A 25980-nucleotide genomic window follows, 5' to 3' on the forward strand; every position below is an offset into this window, starting at 1 on the left:
AGACAGACCGGCTCTGCTCCTGTCACTTCCCAAGCCTCAGTTTCTTTATCAATAACGGGGAGAAAAATAACACACCTCGAAGAGGAGCTGTGGGAACAAAATGAGACGATGCATGAGAAGTGTCTGGCATTCTGCCTAACTGTTGGTAAGAGTCCGATAAGTCCCAGCAGCTGTTCCAATGAGAACCAATCACTCATTAATGCCAGTGACTGGGGCCCAACCCTTCTGGAAAAGTGCTAAAAAAAACCTCAGAGACACAAATCCCACCCACTGCATTAGCCCAGGGCCCATAGGATGCCAACATGCTTCTCTCCAAATATAAGTCAGGCTCTCCCCAAGTTGCCTGGGGACCCAGAATACCCCCTGCCCCGCCATCTCTCCCCCACACATGAGTGCACATGCACACACTGCGGGCTCCCCCCCAACCAGCCTGGTCCCCGACAGCAAGGGAGGTGGGGGCCAGGGGAGAGCACCGGCCTTCTCAAAGCCAGGGAGGGAGACACAAAGGGAGACAAGGGTGGGGGAAGGGAAGGAGGAAGATGAGCCAATATGAAAATTCACTCATGGGGTTGCTGCTGGGCCAGAAGGAAACCCAATCCTGGGCTGGAATGCCAGGGTCCCTCAGCATGGACAGGCTTTATGCAGATAGAAGATGAAAAGCTTATTCAAATCACAAGACTCCTGTGGGCCTGCCTCTGAGCCAGCAGAAGGAAAGACCTGCCCCACCCTTGGGTCACCAGATACAAGTCTCCTCAGGCTCCAGAGGGGAAGGTATGAAGACAAATCCCCTGGGAGGCCCTGCCAGCCTTGAATTCCTCATTCCAGGTGCCTGCCTGACCCCATCCGTGCTGCATGGGAAACTCTGCTCTCAGCCAGCAGGTCCAAGTTCTATGTCTGCTTTTCCTGGGATCCCTTAAGGGAGCTGCGGACAGGCTCGCTGTCTTTCCAGGAGGTGGTGATGAACAGGCTCCAGGCACAGGCTCCAGCCAGTGATGCAGGGATACACATGGTGGGCCCAGAGGCTGGGCACCTGCCTGCCACCTGACCTTGGGCAAGTCCCTCACCCTTCCTGGCTGTCTTGTCTGTCCAGTCAAGAGGCGGAACTCCTCTGCACTAGACCCGCAAGACCCTAACCCCCTCCAGCTGTGACCTGAGAAAGTGTTCCCTCCCCACACAGGACCCCACGGGTGGGGTGCAGGCTTGATCAAACTGATCCAAGTTCCACCTGTCAGGCGGGAATACTGAAAAGGACTGTCCCTCACAGTCACTCCCCAATTCGGGTCAGAAGCCCCATTAGCCATCAGCACAACTTCACTTAATAAATAACCACTGAGGGACGCCTGGGTGGCTCAGTTGGTTAAGCAGCTGCCTTCGGCTCAGGTCATGATCCCAGCATCCTGGGATCGAGTCCCGCATCGGGCTCCTTGCTTGGCGGGGAGCCTGCTTCTCCCTCTGCCTCTGCCTGCCATTCTGTCTGCCTGTGCTCGCTCGCTCTCCTCTCTGACAAATAAATAAAATCTTAAAAAAAAAAATAAATAAATAAATAACCACTGAGTGTCCATTTTGCCCCACCAGGGCAGAGACCCTGTTTGTCCCATTCGCAATGTACCCCCAGCACCACACAGAGCACCCAGCACATAAATATTTGTCCCTGCCTGTGAGATGACACCAGAGGGCCTCAACTTGGGTCTCCCAGGCATTTTAAGACCCAGGCAGAGAACAGGGTTTTCCGGAAGGGCCACCTCAGGCCTTGAAACAGATCCTTCCTGGCCCCAGGGGAAGTGTTAGCCAGGGGCCCTCCAATCGCCATGGGACACTTTCAATACAGCCAGAGCTGGGTCAGGAGCTGGCCAGGCCAGCTCAAGGTCACATATCAGCTGCAGACCAGGTCACCACCCCCGTCACACAAACCGAGCCCAGTCACCTAAGCTGGGATCCTCCGTTTCCTCTTCCAGCAGATTCTGTCAAATGATACAGCACCCTCGAAGGGCCTGGGAAACCGGAGCTGAGGAGGTCCCTCACTTGAGCCGCCTGGGCCCGCTCCAGGCTAGTGGGGACACCACTCAGAGAGGCAGGAGGCCTGGGTCTCACCTGGGGCAGGCACATGACCCCAGCCCCAGGGAGATACAGTCGTGCCATCACTTTGCATAACAATACCGAGGTATGGTGCCTGGTGCTGCGGCTCCTAAGGGAGCAAGAACCAGAGCAAAACTGCCAATTTCTGGGAAATTCTGGTTCCCCCAAAGACCTATCTCCCTCTCAGCTTTGGGACTTTGCAGTCCTGCTGCTTTGCCTACAACCCTCTCCTCCTCCAGCACCTTCCAGCCCCACCCAGACTCCCCCTTCTCCAACAAGCCTGCCCTGCCTCTCCGAGTCTGGGTTACTGCTGCTTCCCCAGCTCCCAAAGACACCCTGACCCCCACCTCAGCTAAGGAACCCAACCCATGTCGGGTCTGTCCTCCCAGAAAGGGGCCGGTGAGGGGGTGAGGACCACGGCTGTCTCCCCATCCAGTACCCACAGCCCTCGGAACAAGCCCTCAAACAATGTGCAATCGACAGATTAATCCCACAGAAGTGATTAAGGCTCCCCAACATGGCCCTGTCTACACCGATGAAAAACGGAAGTGACCGGAATACCCAGGAATGGGAGTTTGGCTGAGCAAATAAAAACGCAGACTACCTGGGGGGCGCCTGGGGGGACTCTTGGTTTGAGGTCAGGTCATGATCTCAGGGTCCTGAGATCAAGCTCCGTGTTGGGCTCTGTGCTCAGCGCAGAGTCTGCTTGTCCCTCTCCCCCTCCCTCTGCTCCTCCCCCGACTCGTGTGCACACTCTCTCTCTCTCTTTCTCTGTCATAAAAAAATAATTAAAATTTTTAATTTTTAAAAAATATTTTAGGGGCGCCTGGGTGGCTCAGTGGGTTGAAGCCTCTGCCTTTGGCTCAGGTCGTGATCCCAGGGTCCTGGGATCGAGCCCCGCATCGGGCTCTCTGCTCAGCAGGGAGCCTGCTTCCTCCTCTCTCTCTGCCTGCTTCTCTGCCTACTTGTGGTATCTGTCCGTCAAACAAATAAATAAAATCTTTAAAAAATATATATTTTAAGACAAACCATAAAAGACTCAATCTCACAAAACAGGCTGAGGATTGCTGGGGGGGGGTCGGGAGAGGGTGGTGGGGATATGGACATTGGGGAGGGTATGTGCTATGGTGAGTGCTGTGAAGTGTGTAAACCTGGCGATTCACAGACCTGTACCCCTGGGGATAAAAATACATTATATGATTATAAAAAAACTAAAAAATTAATTTAAAAATTAATTAAAAATTTTAAATCGCAGGCTGTTGGGGCATAATGAAATATTCTGAGAGCATCCGACTCACTGTCGGGGGCCGGCATGTATGCAGACGCCCAGGACCCACTATTGATTGTGCATCAGGAAACACCTGAAAATCGTTAGTTCTGGGTAGTTTGGATTATCGGCGATTTTCATTTCCTTCCTATTTATTTTCTAATTTTTCTTTGATCATAGATATTGCCTATATAACACCACCAACAAGAGCCGAAGATCTGAGAAAGCTCAAAGTTGAAAAGCGAAGACTCCCTTGGTGGGGGCACTGGGCCTGAGGGCAGAAACCTCTTCTGAGGGTACTATGTGCCAGGCACTGGGCATGGCATCATAAAGCTCACAGGATGGTAGCTGCGTATGGCCTTTACAGTTAGGGAAACTGAGGCACGGCGAGCTAAGGTCTTGAGAAAGACGGCCCGAGGGAAGCCCCAAACGTAGCCAAAAGTGGTCCTCAAGTCCCACGTGCCCCACACATCCCCCGGCAGCCCACAGCCAGGGCAGCCGGCATGCCCCGCACATCACCTGGTGGGCCCGGAGCAGCATTCTGGTGAAACGAGGAGTGAGGACACCTGCGGGCTGGAGGCTGGGTGGGTAGCAGACTGTCCCCATTGGACAGGCACCCACTGACTCCCCACCACTTCACTGGCTCCACCCACACCAACCTTCCCTGCCTGGCACAGAGAGGGACCCCGTTTGTGTCGTCAATCCACCATCTCTGGCTTGAACCCCCACCTGCTCCGCCATCCACGGCCACAGGTGCCTCCCCAGGGGTGCAGAGAGCAGTGCCCAGCAAACGTGTTGCTATCACTACCTGGGGGAGCAGAGGGGGAGCCTTTTTCTGAAGTCCAGCCAGTGAGTGGCTTCTTACTGGTCCACTGAACATCACCTGTGGATAGACACTGTTTCTCCCATTTTTTCCCCCATTGTAACGGAAGTTGTAACATAATCTAACCTTCTGGCTACTTTCGGGTAAATTCTTGGTGCAGAATGGCCGGCCAGGGCTCACCAGGGACTTGGGGCCATCTTTCTACCACTGCTCCTACTGGTGGTGAGACCTGAGGAGGATCACCCTCCCCGGGCAGCCCTTGCCCACACAGCCTTTAGAGGACACAATGCCTCCATCACGGTGGCCTCCGTACCTCCTATTTCTATCTAGGGATGCTCAGAGGAAGGATTCTAGGGGCCACAAAGCCAGGTCAGCACAGCAGCTATGCAATCCCTGAGGCTGGTGTTGATCATCCTAAAACCCAGGGCACAGCCCAGGCCCCGTGTGCACCCAGCAGCAACACCTCTCCCATTTGGGCCCATTTTCCTGACAAGAAACTGAGGCACCAAGAAGGAAAGGGAACTGGGAGAATCCCTCAATCACCAGGAGCCTGCTTCCTCATCTGTGGCCGGAGGGCACATGGGAGGCACTGCAGAGCTGACGGGGCCGGCACGCTGGTGAGCTGGAGAAGAGGATGGGCATTTGGTCACGATTTGCCCTCTGATAATTAACTGAGTGACTGGTAACCATTGGTTGAATGCGTCTCTCCTGAGGGGCCTTGAGCTCCACACGGGCAGGGCCTGCGTAAACTCGATTCGGGTGCCAAGCATAGAGGAAGCCACTGGGCAACTCACGCTCGGTGCCTGACACCCCGTGAGTCGGCAGGGGCACCACAAGGATCAGGACCCAGTGTCCCCTCCACTGCATGAAATGGGGAGGGGGGGGTGTTGCAGAGAGGGTCCGCCTGTCCACCAGGGAATCCCTAGGCCGCTGCTTCTCCTGACCTCACCCCCCGGGGGCTCAAGGACAAGAACAAAAGGCAGGCACAGAGGCATGAGTCAGACAGAGAGGGATACACGCCTGGAGGAAGGAAGCCCATGCACCGCCGCACGCACTCCAGGCCTGTGGTCACAGCGGTGGTGGGACCCGGACCGCTCCTTCCAGATGGGCAGAGGGGAAGTCACCACCAGCGGGGGCTCTGAACCCGCCCGCATCTGCCCCACCTCCTCGACCCCTCCCACCCAAGGCACCCTCTCCACCCACCGGAACCTTCACCCAAACAGCTTCGGGGCCCCTCCACTGTAAGACCATAAACCTCATAATGACATTTACCATTCAGTCGCTGCTCGGGAATGAAAACAAATTAATACACATTCATTATGCCTACTGATTATGGAGCATTTACTGTGCCCAGCACTGTGTTAAAGGGTGCATAAATGCAATTTATAAACACGCGTAATGTAATTTAATCAGAGAAGTATTATTATTATTACTCCCAATTTACAGCTAATGATTCCAAGGCACAAAGTACGCAAACAACTGTCCTAAGGGCATTTGGCTAGCCGCTGGCGGGACACGCTCTGACCTGTGAGACCATACTGTCTACCTCAAGGGAGCCCACGGTGACTGAACCCTCATGGTCCTCATACCATAGACAAGAATCTACCACAACTGCTTGAGGAGGGGTTTGCGGGAGGGACCCCAAGTCAACTGGCCATGGGCGGGGCCCAGGGAAGGGTGTTCCTGGCTGAGGGGTGAAGGGGGGGATGTTGGCGGTGGTCTATGGGTCCTGCAAGGCCTTTCAGAGTCTGGAACTTGACCCAGAGAGCCTCCCAGAGGTTCTCACCCAAGCCCTTCCTTGCACCATGGGGAGAACAGAGGCTCAGAATGGAGGCTACACTGAGCTCCCGGGCACAGAGCTAGAGAGTCTAGAGGCCACGGTGGGGACATAGGAAAAGGGAAGGAGAGCAAAGAGGCTCTGCCCCTAATCTCACAGGAAGTGTGCTGGGCCCCACCCTGGGGGGCTGCAGGCCAGACAAGCAGCCCAGCCCCCAGACGGCAGGGCAAGGCCCAGAAGTAGCTCCTCTCGGCTTCTGCCCCTATCTCAACAAGAAAACAGGAAAGCTGAGCTGAGCGGCCTGCTCTGGCCTGCCTTGGATTGTAAGTTTGTCTCCCAGGAGCAGGCTGACTCTCGGGTCACTGAGAAAGTCACTCTTCTGCTCCAAGCGGGGGCCCCGCCTCCAGCCACAGAGAAATGAAGTGTACAGCGGGCTCCCGGGGCTCAACCACCCAGCTCAAATCATCTCCCACCCTCGCCAGCCTCCTGAAGAGAAGGGATCGCTGCACTTTCAAGACGGGGGATATGAGGCCCCAGAGGGAGCCCCTTGCCCAAAGTCACCCAGGAGCCGTGACTGCTGGGCTGAGCCGGGAGGGCTGTCCTGTGGCCAGGCTGGGCAGCGGCCCCGCTCCCCGCTTCCCGGCAGCCTTAAATATGGGAGTGGGGCCATGAGTGGAGGGTAGCTTTGCCTTTTTTAATCCACCACAACACCTCACTGTCTGTATGGGGACAGGCCCGGGCTGTCTCCTCAGACACAGGCCTATCTGTAAGGCTAGCACAGGGCTGCCTCTCTCTCACCGAGGGCTTGTTTGTTTACTCGGTTTTCAAAATTATAACCTTTCCAGCCCCACCCAGGCCAACCACTCCTTCCCTGACCAGTCTGGGGCCGTCCATAGGGATAGGGATGGAGAACACTCCGCAGGAGGCGGGGGGGGGGGGGGGGGGGGGGGCTATGTTCCCGCCCAGCCCTGCAGCCTCTGACCCGCTAGGTCTGTCCTCTGCTCTTTCTGGGCTTCAGTTTTACTCAGTCATGAATAAAAGTAGGTGATAGCAAAGGGTTCTTCCCAGCGAGGAGGAAGAGGGGTCTAGGCCAGAAAACGAAAAGCAGACCCTGCCCATCAGCAAGCTCGAAGTTCAGGGCAAAGGGGAGCTGTGGCCTGAGGGGGAGCTGTGGCCCTAGGGGACCACCGGCAAACCTCAGGCAAACCTTCCCAGCCAGCCCAGTGTGGTCCAGCCTCCCAAAGTCGAAGCCTTGTTCTCTCTTCTCCCCGCCCCCCCCCACCAGGGAACCCTTCCAAAAAATAAACAAAAACGCAAAGACAAAAAGTGAAACAGAAGGACAATTGTCAGCTCCCTCCCCCTCTGGATGTCCACGTCACCCCCGAAATCCCTGTAGGCCAGGGCAAATGACAGCTCCCCACCCCACCCTCCAGAGTCCGCTAAAACGGAACCGCCATTCGCCTAGCACCTTCCACGTGCCAGGGACAACTGCCTCCCAGAAGCTTCACACCCCAGAGGCAGGGCTCACCTTCCCATTTTACTGACAGCTCAGGCTCTAAGGGGAGAGCAACTTGCCCCGGGCCACAGGGCTCTTGGTGGCAGAAGCCAGCTGCCTCTCAGTCAAGGCCAGATATGCTGCCTCTTGAGCTGGGCTGACCAAGTGGTTTAAACCAACATGCACTTTGAAAAACATAAAGATCCTCTGTCTTTGCAACAGAAACCACATCACATCCAGCTTGATGGAAACTTTGTGGCTGGCATGAGTCCCGTGAGATCAGGGCTCATGTCAGCGCCTCATGCCTACCACCACAGCCAGGCCTGGCATGAGACAGCTTTCAGAGAGAGAGCGCTTCCTTCCACAGCAAGATGGCATCACGCAATAAATATCACACCCTCCGCTTCAACACAGCCCGCGGCCCACAGGCTCCAAGCGGTCGGAGCTAGAAGGGCAGGAGGTTGTCCTAGCGACCCATTACACAGATAGGCAAAGCAAGGCCAGAGAGGGAGAAGGACCTGCCAAAGGTTACCTGGCACCAGCCCTAAGGCTCTCACCTCCCAGCCACAGATGGCTGCCAGCAGGTAGGGTGATTAAATGTGGGTGGGGCACAAGAGTGTGTAGTCCTCTGCCCAAAGGACACTTCTTCCAGAAGATTCTGGCTTAACAAACTTGGCTGGACACAAACAGCTCTGTTCGGCATGAGGCGTGAGGAGACTGGACAGCTGCTACAACTGGCTTGACCACAGATATGTGGGTGGGAGAGCGGGCTTCACACTTTGCAGACCACAATTCATTCTTCCTCTGCCCTGCTGGAGCCCACACCCTGCATTTTGGATCGCACTGTGAGGAGGGACGCCCGGGCCAATGTCCTATCATGAACCATACACACAGCAAGGGCTAATGGGAACAGAAGCCGGGTTTTCTTAACGCAAAGAGCTCTACCCACATCACTCATCGATCCCTCACAACCTAGCAGGTCTGGGCTACCGTTATGCCCGCTTCACAGATAAGAAACCTGAGACCCAGAGAAGGGAAGACACCTGCCAAATGCCAGGGTAGTTGAGGCAGGATCTCAAAACCAGGTCCTTGGGGCGCCTGGGTAGCTCAGTGGGTTAAGGCCTCTGCCTTCAGCTCAGGTCATGATCTCAGGGTCCGGGGATCAAGCCCCGCATCGGACTCTGCTCGGCAGGGAGCCTGCTTCCTCCTCTCTCTCTCTGCCTGCCTCTCTGCCTACTTGTGATCTCTGTCTGTAAAATAAATAAATAAAATCTTAAAAAAAAAAAAAAAAACTAGGTCCTTGGCATCCAGACCCAGCCCTCTTCCCGCTCTGTCCTTGGAAAGGAAAAAGGTTCTCATACTCAGAGCCGCAGGAAGGACATGAGTCTCCCGTCATCGGAGGAATGGGAGCAGAGGCTGCAGGACCACTGGCTGCCTTAATGAAACCACCTACGGGATCTACCAACCGCACAGGACTGACAAGGGGGGACACCAGATCTCCCCGGCCTCGCACATCACCATCACAGAGGCCTGCTTGCTCTGTGTCCCCCATATACACTGTCCCCTGATGTGCTCCACAACCATCACACACTGGTCCAGACCATCCCTTACCACTGGGCTCTCTTCCTCTCACCCTCCCTCCTAAGTCTCCCTAGGACCCTCGGGGCACGGTCCCCTCTCCTCCAAGGCCAGCCCCTTGGCTCCCCCCATGTCACCTCAACCCTCCCCTCCCCACTAAGCCACCCCCTCTCACACCTTCCCACAGAAGATCCACCCTTCTGAGAACACTCCTTGCTCACCCAGCCAGAAAGTTCCATGTGGGCAAGAGCCACGGAAGAGCATGCATGAGCGTGTCCCCGGTGCCCAGTGCAGTGCCTGGCACACAGTAGGAGCTCAGTAGCTACGGACTGAAAGAAGAAAAGAAAGAAAGCCCAAGTGCATCCAGGGGCAGAGCTCATCACACCTTTGTGGGGTCTCCCGGGCACACCATAGGGATCTTCCACTTTGACTCCTAACATCAAAACCCTCCCAGCCCTGCCTTTGGAAGTCACCTTGAGACCCCTAAGAAAAGATTTTCAGGGGCGCCTGGGTGGCTCTGTCAGTTAAGCAGCTGCCTTTGGCTCAGGTCATGATCCTGGGGTCCCGAGCCACACCTCAGGCTCCCTGCTCAGTGAGGAGCCTGCTTCTCCCTCTCCCTCTGCCCTTTACCCCCTGCTCATGCTCTCTCTATCTCTCTGTCCCAAATAAATAAATAAAATCTTTTTTAAAAAAGAAAGGAAAGAAAAGATTTTCAGTGGCAGAGAATTCTCATGAGTCAATCCTGGGTCACAGATGGGGAGAAAAGGCAGAGAGGCCCCTCCATTGGTCCAGAGTCACACAGCAAATGGTTAGTGGGACCAGGCTTGAGACCCGCAGGCCTAACTCCAGACACACATGGCCAGGCAAGGGGTGGGTGTCTTTCTCTTTTATCTTTCCTTCCTGGGGTCCATGGCACAGGGTAAAGGTGTCTATGGTCACAGGACCCACCTGACACGGGTCCCATGGGCCACACTCCTAAGAGCACCGTGTCCTCGCCCCCCCATTGGCCCTGTATGCTGTACCATCCAGAGCTCGCCACTCCTGACCTTGTGCCCTAAGAAGCCAGTGCTCTCATTCTCTAGTATGGAGGACACAGAGGGTCAGAGATGGTAACTGACTTGCCCCAAATGACCAGCCCCTCCAGGGGCAAAGCTGGGACTCGAACCCAAGCAGTCTGACTGCAGAGCCTTGCCTCAAACCTCTCGACTCCCCGCTTCTAACTCACCATCCACTCTGTCACCAGGCAGGTCCCTTCACTTCTTGTAGGCCACAGGGACCGCATCCCTAAACCTGGACAGTTCCCAGGGGGTGGATCGGGGTGCCCTGCCGAGGTGGGCACTTCCTGTTCTTCCAGTTTTAAATCTGTGCGATCAGAAGGTTCCAGCCCTTCTGTGACTCAGGCCCTAAGATTCTACCAGGAGAGGGGCGTGGTTCTGTCCCACCCCACAGGGTTTGAAAGCTAGGGATCTGCCTTCCTCTTTCTTTAAAACTCTGCGCAGCACTATCTGGAGAAAAACCCTCCCGACCTCAGGCAGGGAAGTGGATGGGGGCAGGGCAGGGGGGAAGGAAAAAGCGGTGTCTGCAACGGCAAGCCTGATGCCCGCGGGGAGTGAGTCAGGAGCTGAGCCTGCGGGGGAGGAGGGGGCCACGCAGAACGGGACTGGCCAAGAGTGACTTGAGTCTCAGACTGAGTAACGTCGGGAGGGATATATTTGTGCAGCCCACGGGAGCCTCTGACACACGCGGCCCTGTTCCCCTCCCCTCCCAGGCCCTCTGCTCCCCACCGCTGGCCTCTCTTTGGAGCCTTTTCCACGTTGTCCTCAGGCCCAATCCAGGCACCAGGAACCATCTCATCACAGCAGAGCATGGTTCTAACAGCTAAGGTCTTGGACTCCCATGTCTGGACCTGCCACTGCCCTGCCCTACCTTTAAATGTTGGGATAGGGCACTGAGGGTAGGGATTCAGAGAGAGAATACAGGCAAAGGAAGTCCCGGCACAGAGTAAATGCTCAGTTAAAGGATTGCTAATCTTATAGGTACTGCTCAGAGCCTGATTCAGCCCCTCCCTGCTCTAGCAGCCACCACCCTCTCACAGAAGACCCATCCATGGAGTCCCTGCAGGCCACAGGCGGGAGAAGCAGCCAGACTTATGTGGACACACACACCCAAAGGCCAATGTCATCAGCCCCTGTCCCCTGCTCACAGAGAGCCCCTTGGAACCTGTTCCCACTGGAAAGACACTCAGAGGTGTTACAGGTTCCCAGAAAGGAGCCTCCCTCAAAACACCCAGATTGGTGGAAGCAAGGCTGGGGGGAGAACAGGTCAAGGGCATGAGTCTGTCCTCAGCAGGGCAGCTGACCTGAGCAAGAAAGGAAACAAATACAGTGACTCAGTTTGCCTCGAAAAACCAAATGTCCAGTCACTGTGGGACATAGCAGAAACCAGCATTAGGGGTAAGGCTACAAAAATGTCTGTACGGATGTGGCCTTGGGGGAACACGACACAGCCTTTGGGAATGCCTGCAGGGAGATTCTAGAGACCCAGGAGAGATGTTTATTATAAGTCGTTTGGTGAAAGGAGCAAAGCAAAAATTGAGTCATGGTCTCAGCAACGTAGAACAATAAACACGGAGGAGAAATACTGCTAAAAAACGGGGGGTTAAGCCTCTGCCTTTGGCTCAGGTCATGATCTCAGGGTCCTGGGATTGAGCCTGCAGCAGGCTCTCTGCTCAGCGGGGGGCCTGCTTGTCCACCCACCCCTGCCCCCACCTTCCTCTCTATTTGCGATCTCTCTCTGTCAAAATAAAGAAATAAAATCTTAAAAAAAAAAAAAAGAAAGAAAGAAAGAAAGAAATACTGCTAAAAAATGGAGCGGTGCTTCCAGGGCGGTGGTAAGTGAGTCCCATCCCCGTCTCTAAACTTCATTCCTCAGGCGGCGGGGACCATGACCCAGTTTGGGCTTCGAAAGGTCTCTTTGGCTGTGTGTGGGGAAAGGATGGTGGGGTGAGGCCAGAGCTCAGGCCCAGCGATGGGAAAGGAACAGAGTGGAGGCTGGATGGAGGGGCAGGACAGGGTCAACGCCAACAAAAGGCGCGTTCTGTTAGACCAACACAAGAGAACAGAATCCCCAGACACTTTGCCCCCAGGGGCTGACCCAGACCTTGGCTAGGGGCAGAGGCCCAGGCAGGGCTGGGGCTGGGCACTGTTTCCGGCCAGTCTGGTCTCCCTGCAAAGCCCCAGGGCGAGGACTAGGAAGCCACGCACCTGGAGGACAGGGTGGCCGAAAGAGGACACCTTCCTACCTCCCTTCACGCTGGGGACCCACAGCCCTTTCCCAAATGTGGAGAGGTAGGTTTGCGAAATCAATTTGGAAAAAGGCGTTATTCGTTTTGCTCAATAAATAAACGAGATTCCCTTTTTCTCATATCCAGCTGTCAGAAAGGGTGATCACACTTCCTACTGAGCTATGCTGTACCAGCGGGAGGAGTTCCAACCGTTTACAGCCTTTTCAGAGGCTCCGTTTCACTACATGACAATGGGACCCGGGAGTTCCATTTTGAGGCCTCTCTGACCCCCAGAACCTGGCCCGGGACGCATGCGAGGTCTGGGCAGCGCCACAAATTCCTACAAAACACTGGAAGCCACCCCAGTGTCCTTTAGTGGGGGGAATGGGCACATAAACGGCACCACGCACAGAAGGAAACCTGTAGAAGAATGGGGCCGACTCACCGGCTCCGACATGGAAGATGTTTGCAACAGATGGAATGAAAGAAAAGTCCAGCCACAGAGACATACCACCGGAGCTCATATACCCAGAGCTAAACACGTGTGTCCACAGAGACGTGGGTCTGGACACGGAGACGCGCCAAACTCCAGTGGTTTCTCCCAAAGGGTGGGAGCGAAGCAGAGGACACTTTCTCACCTTACATTCCTACATGGTTGGTGCACGCATTACCTGTGTGACCAGCCAACATGAGCTGTGGCTGCCCACGGTGGGGGGCGACTGGGGGAAGGGGAGTGGCCACTAATGGGCACAACGTTTCTCTCTGGGGCGATGAAAGCATTCTAAAATTCACACACGCGTGCGCACACACACACACACACACACAAGACCCAATGAACTGTATACTTAAGTGGGTGAATTGCCTGGCAGGTAAATTATGTTTCAATAAAGCTGCTATTTAAAAAAGAATTAGCAAGGGAAAGGTGAGCCTGGCAGAAGGGAGGAGCACAGGTCCTGGCAAACTACCCTACCAGCACTTTCAGGTAATAAATCTTAAGGGCAGTTTATGTATGTGGGTGATGGGCGTGGGGGTGTCCCTCGGCTCCCACAGTTTCATCCCGGCTAACAGAATTTCCAGAAGGGCTGAGTCCTTCAAGGCTGTCCTAGAGGTAGAAGGGCCCCCCCGCCCCAGGCAATCCTAGGATTCCTGCCAAGGGCACAGCACCCAGGCCCTATTCAGCAACAGTGAGCTCGCTCCCTCACCTATTCTCCCATCCAAGTACTAACCAGGCCCAACCCCGCTTAGCTTCCAAGGTCAGACGAGATCAGGCGCATTCAGGGTGGTATGGCCATAGATCCTCCCTCACTTATTCTATCTTAGCTTTGGGGGCAGAGAACCCCTCCTGTAACACCAACATGGGCCACCCAGACACTGCCGCTCTCTCATCCCAGCCCTGTCCTCTGGGCCAGATGGAGGTGGGGGTGGGCCTAATCCCCCACCTCCCCATGTCCTAGCTCCTTCCTAGTCATAGTGGGGCCCCATCACAGCCCTCCACACCCGCTCAAGATAGCCTACATCCATGTCACACATCTCTCAGTGCACAAGGAACGTGGATTTCAAGGTTTCTGAAAACCCTGGTCGATTCTTGTATCCGAGGAACCAGCAGGGACCAGACAAATCTCAGAGAGACAGGGCTACACCACAGTGACAATCGCCCCCTTCGCACTCCACAACCTGGCTAGTCTCCTCACCCACTGGAGAATCGATGACAGAGTAAATGACAATTGTCAGGGGACTGGGTGGCTCAGTAGGTAAAGCGTCTGCCTTCGGCTCAGGTCATGATCTCAGGGTCCTGGGATCGAGCCCCACATCTGGCTCCCTGCTCAGTGGGGAGCCTGCTTCTCCCTCTCCCTCTGCCTGCCACTCCCCCTGCTTGTTCTCTCTCTCTCTCTCAAATAAATAAATAAAATCTTTAAAAATAATAAAATAAGGGGCGCCTGGGTGGCTCAGTGGGTTAAAGCCTCTGCCTTCGGCTCAGGTCATGATCTCAGGGTCCTGGGATCGAGCCCCACATCGGGCTCTCTGCTCAGTGGGGAGCCTGCTTCCTCCTCTCTCTCTCTCTCTGCCTGCCTCTCTGCCTACTTGTGATCTCTCTCTCTCTCTGTCAAATAAATAAATAAAATCTTTAAAAATAATAATAATAATAATAATAAAATAAAATAAATGAGCATTCTGAATAAAAACGACAACTGTTTGCTAAGCACTTGCTATACCCCAAAGCACTGGGCACTAGTCTTAGCAGCATTATCTCATTAAATCCTTGCAACAGAGCCCAGCAGGAAACTACTATTACTGCCATTCTGCAGATTAAGAAATTGAGATTAAGATGCTGGCCCAAGTTCACATCAGCTAACAGAATGTGGAGTTAGTATCGGAAGCCCGAGCTGGCCCAAATCTGGAGGAGATTCATGGGGAAAATTTGGGACCCTGAGACTCTTAGAACCAGAAAGGACTTCATTCAGCCATCAGGTCACCTACAGCCTTCAGTTCACAGCTAGGGAAACAGAGACCCAGGGACAGTAAGGGATTGCCTGAGGCTACCCAGGCCTTCTGGCTCCCAGGTCAGGGCTCTTTCCTCCATCAAGCTCCCTCCGGAAAAGTAGGAGGGGCTAATCCTGCCACCAGCCCCACGAGGCTGCTACTGTGAGAACAAGTCCCTGCTTGCCAGGGGCTTTGAAATCCCAGGATGAAAGGCACCGTGGCAGCAAAATGCCACAGTGGGCAAGAGTGAGCCGGACCTCTGCCAGGACTTGCCGGCTGGTATTCACCTGCTCACCTGCGCAGGGTGGGCACGAAGCTGCAGAAGCCGCCCGCCCACCAAGCCACAGAACCCCAACAGGTCTCGGAGCCCAGAGCACTGTGGGAAGGGCCATCCCAAATGTTGACGTCTCCAAAGGGGTGGCCCCAGGTAGGGAGGGCTCTGGAATTTTAATTGTCTGGCACAAAAGGGCTCAGCACTCCTTGGGTGGGGTGAGAAGGGTACACAGATCGCCAGGGGTGCCAAAGGCTAGCCTTCATTCCCTCCAGAAGAAATTTCTAAGGTGGCCTGCTTCCCTGGGAAGGGGCTAGAGTCTTTGCCGGGCTTCCAACCTCCCAACCCCGACTAGAGACGCTCCCCCAGGTGAGCCTGGACCAGGAATTTGAGGCATCTGAAGAGGGTTATTAATAGGCCTGAAGTGTTGAGAAGAGAGGCCAGCAGGCTGAGTGGGCACAGCCCTCTTCCACCCAGCCTAGTATCCACAGAACAAACCCAACCCTGTCCAGGAGAGGACACTTCACCTTTTGTGGCTTCAGTCTCCACCCCTGTAAAATGGGGGGGTGTGGGGGGGTGCTGGCAGTTCACAGTCCAGGAGGTAGGAAGAAGGGGGAGAGCAGGAGCTGGGTGTGGGGGAAGGAAAAACCCACCGAAGAAGGAGCAGCACACCCCAGCCAGGCCCCAGCCAGGCCGGGTGAGGGGCCCCAACAGGAGGTGGTGAATGGATGGACTGTTACAGAGCCCCAGGAGGCTGCCACCGACAGGGAGGGGACAGGAAGACTCCGCCCGGCTTTCCTCCTCCCAGAGTCCAGGCCGGTCCTATAAGAAGGCTTTTCCAAGGAGGCTTTTCCGGGACTTAACCCCCTGCTGCTCTGGGGCTGGATAGGGTCTGACTCATTTCTACCTCACGCTCACCCCTGCGCCCGGGGCCCAGGCCTGGCCCAAAGGGGGAACTCCAGGCCCAGTGCCACAGTCACTGGACAAGCCTTCCCCAGAACCCTCTTTGTCCTCAACCGTGGGGTCCTGGAGACACAGAGTTAAGGGACACCTGGTCCCTCTTCTCAAGGAGTATGAGTAGGTAGAACACAGCTGCTGAAACGCTACAGGACCACAGGAACCATCAAGACACAAGGAGGTAGACACAGTGCTCCGGCTTCACTGGACAGGGAGTGGCGAATTCAACACGGGGAACAGATAACTCCTTCCATCAGCTGCACCCACCCCACACCCCAGCAGACCAGCACCCCGGGCATGGGTGCCTCCTCCGTGCAGGACCCTGCGCTAAGCAAGCTACATGAAATAGTCTCTCAACAACGCATTAATAAGAAATTATTCATCCCATTTCAGAGAGGAGAAAACTGAGGTGCCAGGCCATTAACAGACTTCCCTACGACCTAATGGCTGGGAAACATATGCTGGGTGGGATTCCACCCAGGCAGCCTCACCCAGGGCGGGAGAGGTGAACCACAAAACCAAAGTTTCCCAGGCAGTCTGAGATTCTCACCCCACCTCTCCATTCTCCAGGGTAGGGGGAGGAGGGACCCCAGACCCTGCTGCTACCCTGGGGCTTCCCCAGGAAGCCTGGGGTCCCTCGACCTTCTGAGAAGTAGCCACAGTGCGGTGACAGGCTGGGAGCAGGGTTGGCTGAAGGAGGGGGCTGAGGAGGCTGGGCTCCGGCCCTGGACACGCCTGCCGGGCAGGAGAATCCTGCTTGAGCCCGAGTCAAAGGGCAGGGGTTCTGAACGACCCCTCCTGTGCACCCCACAGGCTCAGCCCAGGCATGGATGGGCCTGTCCCTAGAAGCCTCAGCCACGTGTACTAGGGCTGGGGCCAGGACGAGGTGGGGACACGGACAGTGAGGGAGGAAGATCAGGACACGCTGGCGGAGTGGGCCACAGCTCCATCGGGGTCGTGTGCTGGGGGGATTCGAAAGGACCGGCTCGGAGGGGGTTCCAGTGGAGGACAGGGAGGTTCGACTTCCCTCGGGAGGGGGAAGGGCGAGTTCAAAGCGGGCAGGAAGGAGCGCCCAAACGTGGAGGGAACAAGCTCGGAGGCAGGACTTGGTCCCCAGCCACTCCCGCCTTGCCCGGGGCCTGATTGTCCCGAGTCCCGGCCCCTGCGCCGCCAGGCCGACCGGGTTGGGGGCGTGGCCCGGGGGCTCCCCGCGGGACCCCCCAGCGCCCTGCACCGCGCGGGACTCACCTGCGATGTGCTGACGCCGGGCGTCGTCCAGGTGCGTGGACAGCACGTCCCCCATGGCGAGGAAGAGCCGCGGCCCGATCCGCCCGCCGCCAGTCGCTGCCCGCGCCGCTCAGGAGGACGTCGCTGGCGCCATGCAACCCGGCCCGGCCCGCTCCCGCCGTCTCTCGCTGTGGCCTCTGCTCTGCCCGCGCTCCAGCCCCGCCGCGTCGGTCCCGCCGGCCGCCTCCGCCCAACGCCCAGCCCGCCGCGCAGCAACCCCGCCGCGCCGCTCCCCGCCCCGCCCCGCCCCGCCCCGCCCCCCGAGCTGAGCCCCGCCCCCGCCGCCGCCGCAGACGGGGTTGGGGGGGGAACCAGGGGAGGCCGGGACTGCGGGCGAGACCCGGACAAAGACCAGTCGGAGAGAGGGAGAGCGAGGAGGGACGCCCTGAGGGGCGCGCCGGACCCAGACCGAGCCGAAGAAAGAGATGGGGCTGATGGGGGCATCTAAAGAACGGGGAGCGCCCTGGGGGGCTCCAGCCTGGGGTCACCTCCTCCCCTAGCCGCGCGGGAAGAGAATCACGCCGAGCAGGTCGTGGGGAACGGGTAGGGAACTCCAAGGCCAAAGTGCGGGAACTTGGCGTTCGCACCCCACTCCTCCCGCCCCCGCCCGCCGCCTCCCGCTCTCAGGAAGTTCCTGGCCTTGATCCGACCTGCCCCAGAAGGTGTGCCCGCCTGTCTTGCGCAATAGTGCAGGGAAAGGGGAGGTGGCAGGGAGGGCTAGGGGCCCAGGAGTCATCCCGGGTGCCAGTGCCAGGCGGACATTCCTCAGGCTCAGCATATGAGTATTTTACTCGGGGAGGTGGCTTGTGGGACAGGGCAGGTCAGGAATGGAAAAAACAATAGAACTTTCCAGTTTGTAAAAGATTCAAATTCCACGGACCTGCATGGGTATCAGTCGGGCCTGCGGGGCTGGGCATGGGTGGGTCCAGGGTACCCCAGGAATGTGTTCCAGTCCTACGCTGGACACCGCCCAAGCCAGGAGGAGAAACAGGTTCACATCAGGGATCCCCAAAATCGTGAATTGGGGTGGCAGAGGCCTTCCTTGGCCGCGGATGCTCAGACTTCCCTTTCCTGCATCGCAAAGGTCATGCAGTTTCTGCTTGCTTACCCTGGGGACTGAGTACTCGCCACCCATATATCCCACCCTGTGATTGGGCAGTTCTTACTGTAGGTGTGACAAAGGCAAAGAATGGTGGTAATAAAAGTTAACGTTACTGAGCATAGATACTTCAGTCCAGTCCACACCACCAAAGGTAGGCTTGAAGTTGATTAATGTGACATTGGCACTCATTCATGCAGCCAGTGGCTTACGGGTCATTCAGCATACAAGTGAATAATACCTGTTGTTAGGCCCTCTGCAAGATGCGGGGTTGGGATGAGGGGGGGCGGGCATGGTGGGGAGGGTGTGGGAGGGAATGGCTTGCTAGCTGGCTCAGTCCCAGGAGCAGAGGACTCTGAATCTCTGGGTTATGAGTTTGAGCCCCACCTGGGGTGTACAGTACTTAAAGAAAAAAAAAAAAAAACTTAAAAAAAAAAATGCTAGGGTTGGGGGAAGAGAAGTTGCCCAAGCTGTCCTACCTGCTCTGTGACCCAGGACAAGTGGCATTATTCTGAACCTCAGTTTCCTTATCTGTCAAGTGAAAATAATGACACTTTGTTGTGAGGATTAAAGCACATGACAAAGTGACTGTCACAGGATTGGTCATCTCAGTAAATAGAACCCACCATTCTCTCATTGTTCATCACAGTCCCTGCCCTTGAGAGCTTATAGAAACTTAAGGAAGGACCAGAACATTCCATTTTGAGGACAATCACAGAGGGACTAGCACCCGAACTACAAGTAGAAAAACCAGAATTTTGACAACAGACATTGGAGAACAGCATTCCAGGGAGTGGAGAGAGCATGGGCAGAGGCCAGTCTTTGAAGGGCAGAACGGATTCAGGCACTAGTCATCAGATGCATTTGAAGTCAAGCTGAAGGCTGAAGCCCAGAGAAGGAAAGTGACTAGCCAACGTCACACAGCAAGGCAGAGGCAGAACCCAGCCAGAAGTCAAGTCTCCTGATACCCAGTGTCTGTCTGTTCTCTCTGAGCAACCAGACAGAAGTAATCAGAAGCAAGAGAGGGTACTAGCCTTGTTTCATTTTCCCCACAGCCCAAACTATAGGGACTGGGAAGGCTTGCTTGCCCTGAGGAGATAACAGGAGCCAGCTGGCATCTGGACACCCCAGGGCACCTCCCCAGTCATACTGGATGCCTGGGCCAGAGGTGGGGCCCCAAGCAGCCTTTTGCCAGCCTTTATGGCACACCCGGGCCTGTCAGCCTGGAGTACCCACAAACTGCCCAGAATGCCAGGCCCCTAGCCCAGCAACCGCCCCCTCCCCCACTTCTTGGCTTTGGAGACCCCCCTGTCATATGTCACCTAGTGCCTCTGAGCATCCATGGCCTCATATGTGCAAAGCAAATGAGACCATGAAAGTAGAAAGGCATTTAAACTACAAAATGCTCTGTGCATACGTGAATAGCTTCCCCCAAACCTTGGGGCCAGTTCCAATTCAAAATTCATTCAGTTCAGGGGCACCTGGGGAGCTCAGTCGTAAAGTGTCTGCCTTTGGCTCAGGTCATGATCCTGGGATCCTGGGATGGAGCCCCCCATCAGCCTCCCTGCTCAGCAGGAAGCCTGCTTCTCTCTCTCCCACTCCCCCTGCTTGTGTTCCCTCTCTCACTGTGTCTTTCTCTGTCAAATAAATAAATAAAATCTTAAAAAAAAATTTCATTCAGTTCACACACACACACACACACACACATACATTTTACCTAGGGGTGGAGTGGAGGGGAATTGACTGCAAAAAAAAGCCAGACAGGAACTTTGAGGGAGGTTGGAAATGGTCTATGCCTTCACTGGGTTGCTGGTAATGTAGGAGTACCTGTTTGTAAAAAACTCACCAAACTAGGGGTGCCTGGCTGACTCAGTTGGTAGCGTGTGTAACTCTTAATCTTGGGGTCCGGAGTTCAAGCCCCACGATGGGCATAGAGCTTAGTTAAAAAAATCAGCTGGATTCAATAAACTTAAACACGGAACAAAACAAATACAAAAAACTCACTGAACTATAAAACTTTAAATGGATGCATTTTTTTTAAAGATTTTATTTATTTGATAGAGAGAGATCACAAGTAGGCAGAGAGGCAGGCAGAGAAAGAGGGGGAAGCAGGCATCCCGCTGAGCAGGGAGCCCGACGTGGGGCTCGATCCTAAGACCCTGAGATCATGACCTGAGCCGAAGGCAGAGGTTTAACTCACTGAGCCACCCAGGCGCCCCTAAATGGATGCATTTTGTTACATGTAAATTATACTTCAATAAAGTTGATTTTTTTTTAAAGATTTTATTTATTTGGTAGGGGGGTGGGCAGAGGGAGAGGGAGAATCAGACTCCCTGCAGGGAGTCTGACTCAGGATCATGACCCAAGCTGAAGGCAGATGCTGGACCTAATGAGCCACCCAGGCGCCCCAGTAAAGTTGATTTTAAAACGATAAATGAATGCATGGAGCTCTGGCTGTGTGTCAGGTGCTATTGTAGGTGTTGGGGCTACATCAGTGTCCCTGGTGGTCAAGATTCCTGCCCTTGCAGGAGCTATTTTCTCATGCTGGAGGGAGAAAGGCAGTACGTAAACAAGATGATTCAGAAAGGATAAGCATTAAGATAAAACAGGATGAGGGCGCCTGGGTGGCTCAGTGGGTTAAAGCCTCTGCCTTAGGCTTAGGTCATGATCCAGGGATCAAGCCCCGAGTCGGGCTTTCTGCTCAAAAGGGAGCATGCTTCCCCCTCTCTCTCTGCCCTCCTCTCTGCCTACTTGTGATCTGTCAAATAAATAAATAAAAATCCTAAAAAAAAAAAAAAGATAAAATGGGATGAGGGATTAAAGTGACAGGAGTAGGGGTGCCACCTAGGAAGACAGTCTGGGAGATGACAGTTGGAGACCTGATTGGTGAGAGGAAGCCTATTCGATGACGATCCATGGATAGCCACCATTCACGGACCTCGTGCCACCTGTCAGGTATCACACCAGCGGCATTCCCTACCTCATCCGACAGCCCTCACGACTTCTTTATTGGAAGAATTACTAATTGTAAGGATTTTCAAAAGATAATGTTCCATCAGATGCGCATAGCAACCCTTACTCAAATGCTGGCTAGTTAGGGCTAGAGAGGGCACCCCCGGTAAATGTGTCAGTATGAGCAAAAGCAAGGGAGGTGGGTCCTTACCGGCCCAGAGGCTATTCCAAGGGAAGAGGAGAGACGGGTCCTTGCCATGGACAGGTGGGATGGGATGGGAGGCTCCTTGAGTGTCTGGAACACAGGGTTTTTTACTTTATTCTGAGACAATTGTAAACTCCTTTATAAGTTCTCAGCTCTCTGGGAGCCTGGGTGGCTCAGTCGGTTAAGCAACTAACTCTAGGTTTCAGCTTGGGTCATGATCTCATCTCCTTAGATGGAGCCCCAAGTTGGGCTCCCTGCTCAGTGGGAAGTCTGCTCCCCGCCCCCCTCTCTTCCTCCTCCTGCTCCTGCACACACACACTCTCTCTCTCTAATAAATAAATCCTAAAAAAAAAAAAAAAGTTCTCAGCTCTTGGGGCGCCTGAGTGGCTCAGTCGATTAAACGTTTGACTCTTGCTTTCAGCTCAGATCATGATCTTAGGGTCATGGGATCAAGCCCCATGTCCAGCTCCACATGCCTGAGATTCTCTCTCTCCCTCTGCCCCTCCCTCCGCACTCTTGCTCTCTCTCAAATAAAAAAGTTAATCTCTCTTTTTTTTTTAGAACTTTTATTTATTTGAGAGAGAGAGAGAGAGTGAGAGAGAGCATGAGAGAGGAGAAGGTCAGAGGGAGAAACAGGCTCCCCTCAGAGCCAGGAGCCTGATGCAGGACTCAATCCCAGGACTCTGGGATCATGACCCAAGCCGAAGGCAGTGGCCCAACGAACTGAGCCACCCAGGTGCCCCATAAAAAAGTAAATCTTTAAAAAAAAAAGTTCTCGGCTCTTCACTACTTTATGTTAATAATCAGACCAGTTGTGATCTTTGGGTGAAGGAAGAATGACTTATTTTTTTAAAGGAAAGAAAAATGAATAGAGTCATCAGTACTATATGAGGAAGAGGAAAGAATTTCAGGAAATTAGACATCAGGAGAATTTCTCAACTCTGAAAAGCTGGGAACCCCTACCGCTACACTTGAGGCTGTTTTACTGTTCAGTTTTTAGTTTTGAATAAATTAAAGCATGTTTGCATACATTTCTTGGCTCTTTGTGGGTTTTTACTATTCATATCTTCTGCCTGCTTTTGTGAGAGAATATATTTTTTTCTTGTTGGTTTTTAAGAGCTCTTTCTATAAGGAAGAATTTCTGGGGGCGCCTGGGTGGCTCAGTCGGTTAAGCGTCTACCTTCTGTTCAGGTCATGAGCACAGGGATCAAGCCCTATTCGGGTTCCCTGCTTAGTGGGGAGTCTGCTTCTCCTGCCCCTTTGCCCATCCACAACCCACCCACACCCCCCGCCACCGCCCTGCTCGTAATTTCTCTCTTTCTCTAAGAAATAAATAAAATCTTAAAAAAATAAAAAAAGAACTCAACACTGCAATGTTTGTGTGTGTGGCCGGGGGGAAGGGGGGGCCGTGGAGGTTGTCTCTGCTCTTTTTCTAGGGCTCTAGATATGTATCTATTCACCAGCTCTCCCACACCCTTCCCTTGACCCAGGCCCTACAGCCCAATGGAAGATACCAGGCATGTGGACAAAGAAGAGGAATGGCCCAGATCTGGAGCAGAGAGGGAAGTCTCCCCATGCCCACTTGCTGGGCCTGCCCCCTCCCAGGCAGAGAATGCCACCTACAGCCCCTGATTCATCGTCCTTTGTCAGGAAGTGGCTTCTGCCAGACTGTCTCCCTGCAGGGGTGCCCCGCCCTGCCCCACCCCACCCTAAAGCACATTTAGAAACCAGGACCCAAAAGTAAAGACTAATAATACTTTACTTTGAAAGGGGGGATCCAGAAGGGTCCAGAGGTTGGACAGTAGCCCAGAAGAAGGGAAGGAATTTGCCCCAGAACAACCAGTAAAGGCCTAGGCCAGGACCCTTCCTGGCTTTGTAAGAAGGAGGAGGGGCCCTTCCTTGCCCCACTGGTCCTTCTCCCTCCCAGCTGGCTCTGAGTCCCCACTCTGCTCTCCCCACAAACCTGTCAGACCTGAAATAGCCCAGGAGGAAAAAAAAAACAAACACCTTGGGTAAACAACGGGGAATGTGAATGAATCAGGATTTTGTTTTTAAGGAATATCATGTGTCCGTGGCTGTTTACCTGGTTGGCTTGGCCCCTGGTGCGGAAGGACCCTGGCACCCCGCCTAGACCTCCCCTCTTTATTAACCGTAGGGTAGCGGAAGGAGACACAGCTCACCGCCATTCCACCTGTCACGTGGGCCTGGGCTGCCCAGACCCCCGTTGCTCCTCTTGGGGGGTGGGCAGCTCCACCACCACACTCAACTCCAGGCCCCTTACTGCCTTCCCATGCCCCCCCTCCGCCTTTGTGGCCAAACCCTTCAGTGGCATCCCCACCTCCTACTTCCCATTTATTCTTCACTAAACAGCCAGCTGGGTCGTTCTAAAACACAAATACGACCGTGTCATTCTCCTGCTTCAAGCCTTCTGTGGCTCCCACTGTCCTCAGGACAAAGTCAGACCCAGACCCCAAACATGGCATTGAAGGCTCCTGCCAGCCTCCTCTCTGTCCCTCTTCCCCGGCCCCTTTAGCCTCGCTGACCTTTCTTACCCTCAAACTAGCCGTGCTCCCTCTACGTGCGAGCTTACACATGCTGGTTCCCTTTCCCGATTTTGACCCACCCAGCACCGTCCATCCTCCAGAACTCGGCTAAAGTGACCTTTTGTCAGAGAGGCCTTTTCTGCCCGCCCCTTCTCCCAGTGCCCTATACCCCTCCTTCATCGCAACCCGCACGTGCATTATTACTGTATTTTGCCTGCAGTTATCTGTTGAAATAGATCTTCCTCTCTGATGACAGGATTGTCTTCGTTCAAAAGGACATCCCTAGCGTCGACATCTCGGGAGCTTGGGTGATGTGCAGAACGCTCCCCCCGGGGCACCGGAGAGGAACGGCCTGGGACGCCCACCTAATCCCTGGGATGGGACTCCGCCACCTTGTTCCTAGACCTGCCTGTGCTCTTGCCTGTGGTGGCCACACCCACCTCACTCCCCATTTGACAGCAAAGTCTGTTCTACAAGGTCCCTGCCTTTCAGAGGCTCTGCTTGCATACATCCAGGAAGGGGGTGCTCACCACCTCCCCAGGTCATGATTCCACATTGGCCCGACAGCACCAAAGTCAGATGAGGGAGTATCAGGGTGCCAGCAAACAGGCAGGGAGAGAAAAATAGAAACAACGTTGTTGTTCTCAGCTATGGGCTTTACATCCTCTGCCTTAATCAATCTTCACCAGAGCCCTGTGAAAGAGGCCCTTTTCAGGGACATTCATAGTACAGGAGAGAAAACTGAGGCTCAATGAGGTCAGTGACCCAGCCGAGGTCACACGGCAAGGAAGAGGTGAAGGTAAGAGCTGTACACAGAGCCGCAACATACTGCCACACACCCCATCCTCCCAGACCCAAACTCGTGTGTTCATCTAGTTTTCAAACACGAGAGGGAATTCTCCGCTATGCCCACTGTCTGCTCACCCATTTTCGATTCTCACTTAGCAATAGGCTATGAACATCTTTCCATGGATTTTTACTTCTACTGATTTTTCATGTCTGTGTGAAATTCCATTGTGTGACTGATCCGTTAAACTCTTTACCTGGGACCGGATGCTTATATTCTCAATTATTTTACAAGGATATGTTTCTAGAAGTAGAATGGCTGATATAAAGTGTCTTTAGAGGTTTTGATACATGGTGACAAATCGCCCGTTTGAAATGATTGTAGCAGGCCCTCGTTTCCTGGGTCTGGCCTTAGGCCTGTCATATGTAGGTCCCTTGTCAAGAACTCTGCGCATCGTGGTGATTTACGCACAAGCCTTCCCTCTCACCTCACCCCACCCTCCAGAGTGCGAGACCACCCCCCCACCCCCCTGCAAAAGCAGAAACCTCAAGCCTCGATGGGTTCCTGCCTTCCTGGCAAGTCCCGGAGAGATGTTTTCGCCCAGCCAGTGTTGCTAGGCACTCCTAGTTCCTCCAGGGCCCGCCAGGAAGGGTTTCAGGCCTCACCAACCCGCTTGTGCCACTTCCATGCCAGGCGTGGTTTCTCGCTGGGCTGCAGCTGCCCCTCACCAGCTGGTGACTCAGACCCTGGCCGGGATGGCAGCGCTGGCTGGCTCTACCCAGCCCTCCCTGTGACTAAGCCTGCGGTAAGTGTGGGCCAGGCCTCTGGAGGTGGAGCCACGTCCACCGCAGCCAGCCCTCCTTCCTCTCTCCCTTAAGTCTTACTGCTTTCGGGACACCTGGGTGGCTCAGTTGGTTAAGCAGCTGCCTTCGGCTCAGGTCATGATCCCAGGGTCCTGGGATCGAGTCCCACATCGGGCTCCTTGCTCGTCAGGGAGCCTAATTCTCCCTCTGCCTCTGCCTGCCATTCTGTCTGCCTGTGCTCGCTCTCTCTCCCTCTCTCTCTCTGACAAATAAATAAAATCTTTAAAAAAAAAAAA

At 54.6% G+C, this 25980-nt stretch overlaps 1 protein-coding gene across 1 annotated transcript in view; it reads right to left on the minus strand.

Moving 5' to 3' along the window:
- The window catches only part of NIBAN2 (niban apoptosis regulator 2), a 51429-nt gene extending 33936 nt beyond the window's left edge, over positions 1 to 17493 (minus strand). Inside the window, exon 1 of the mRNA XM_047699907.1 lies at positions 17257 to 17493. Coding sequence (XP_047555863.1) covers positions 17257 to 17311 — 55 coding nt within the window. The 5' untranslated portion in view covers positions 17312 to 17493. The remainder of the gene's footprint in view (positions 1 to 17256) is intronic.
- Positions 17494 to 25980: the final 8487 nt, after the last annotated feature.

Source organism: Lutra lutra, chromosome 13, assembly GCF_902655055.1.
Source record: "Lutra lutra chromosome 13, mLutLut1.2, whole genome shotgun sequence".
In the NCBI taxonomy this organism is placed as follows: domain Eukaryota; kingdom Metazoa; phylum Chordata; class Mammalia; order Carnivora; family Mustelidae; genus Lutra; species Lutra lutra.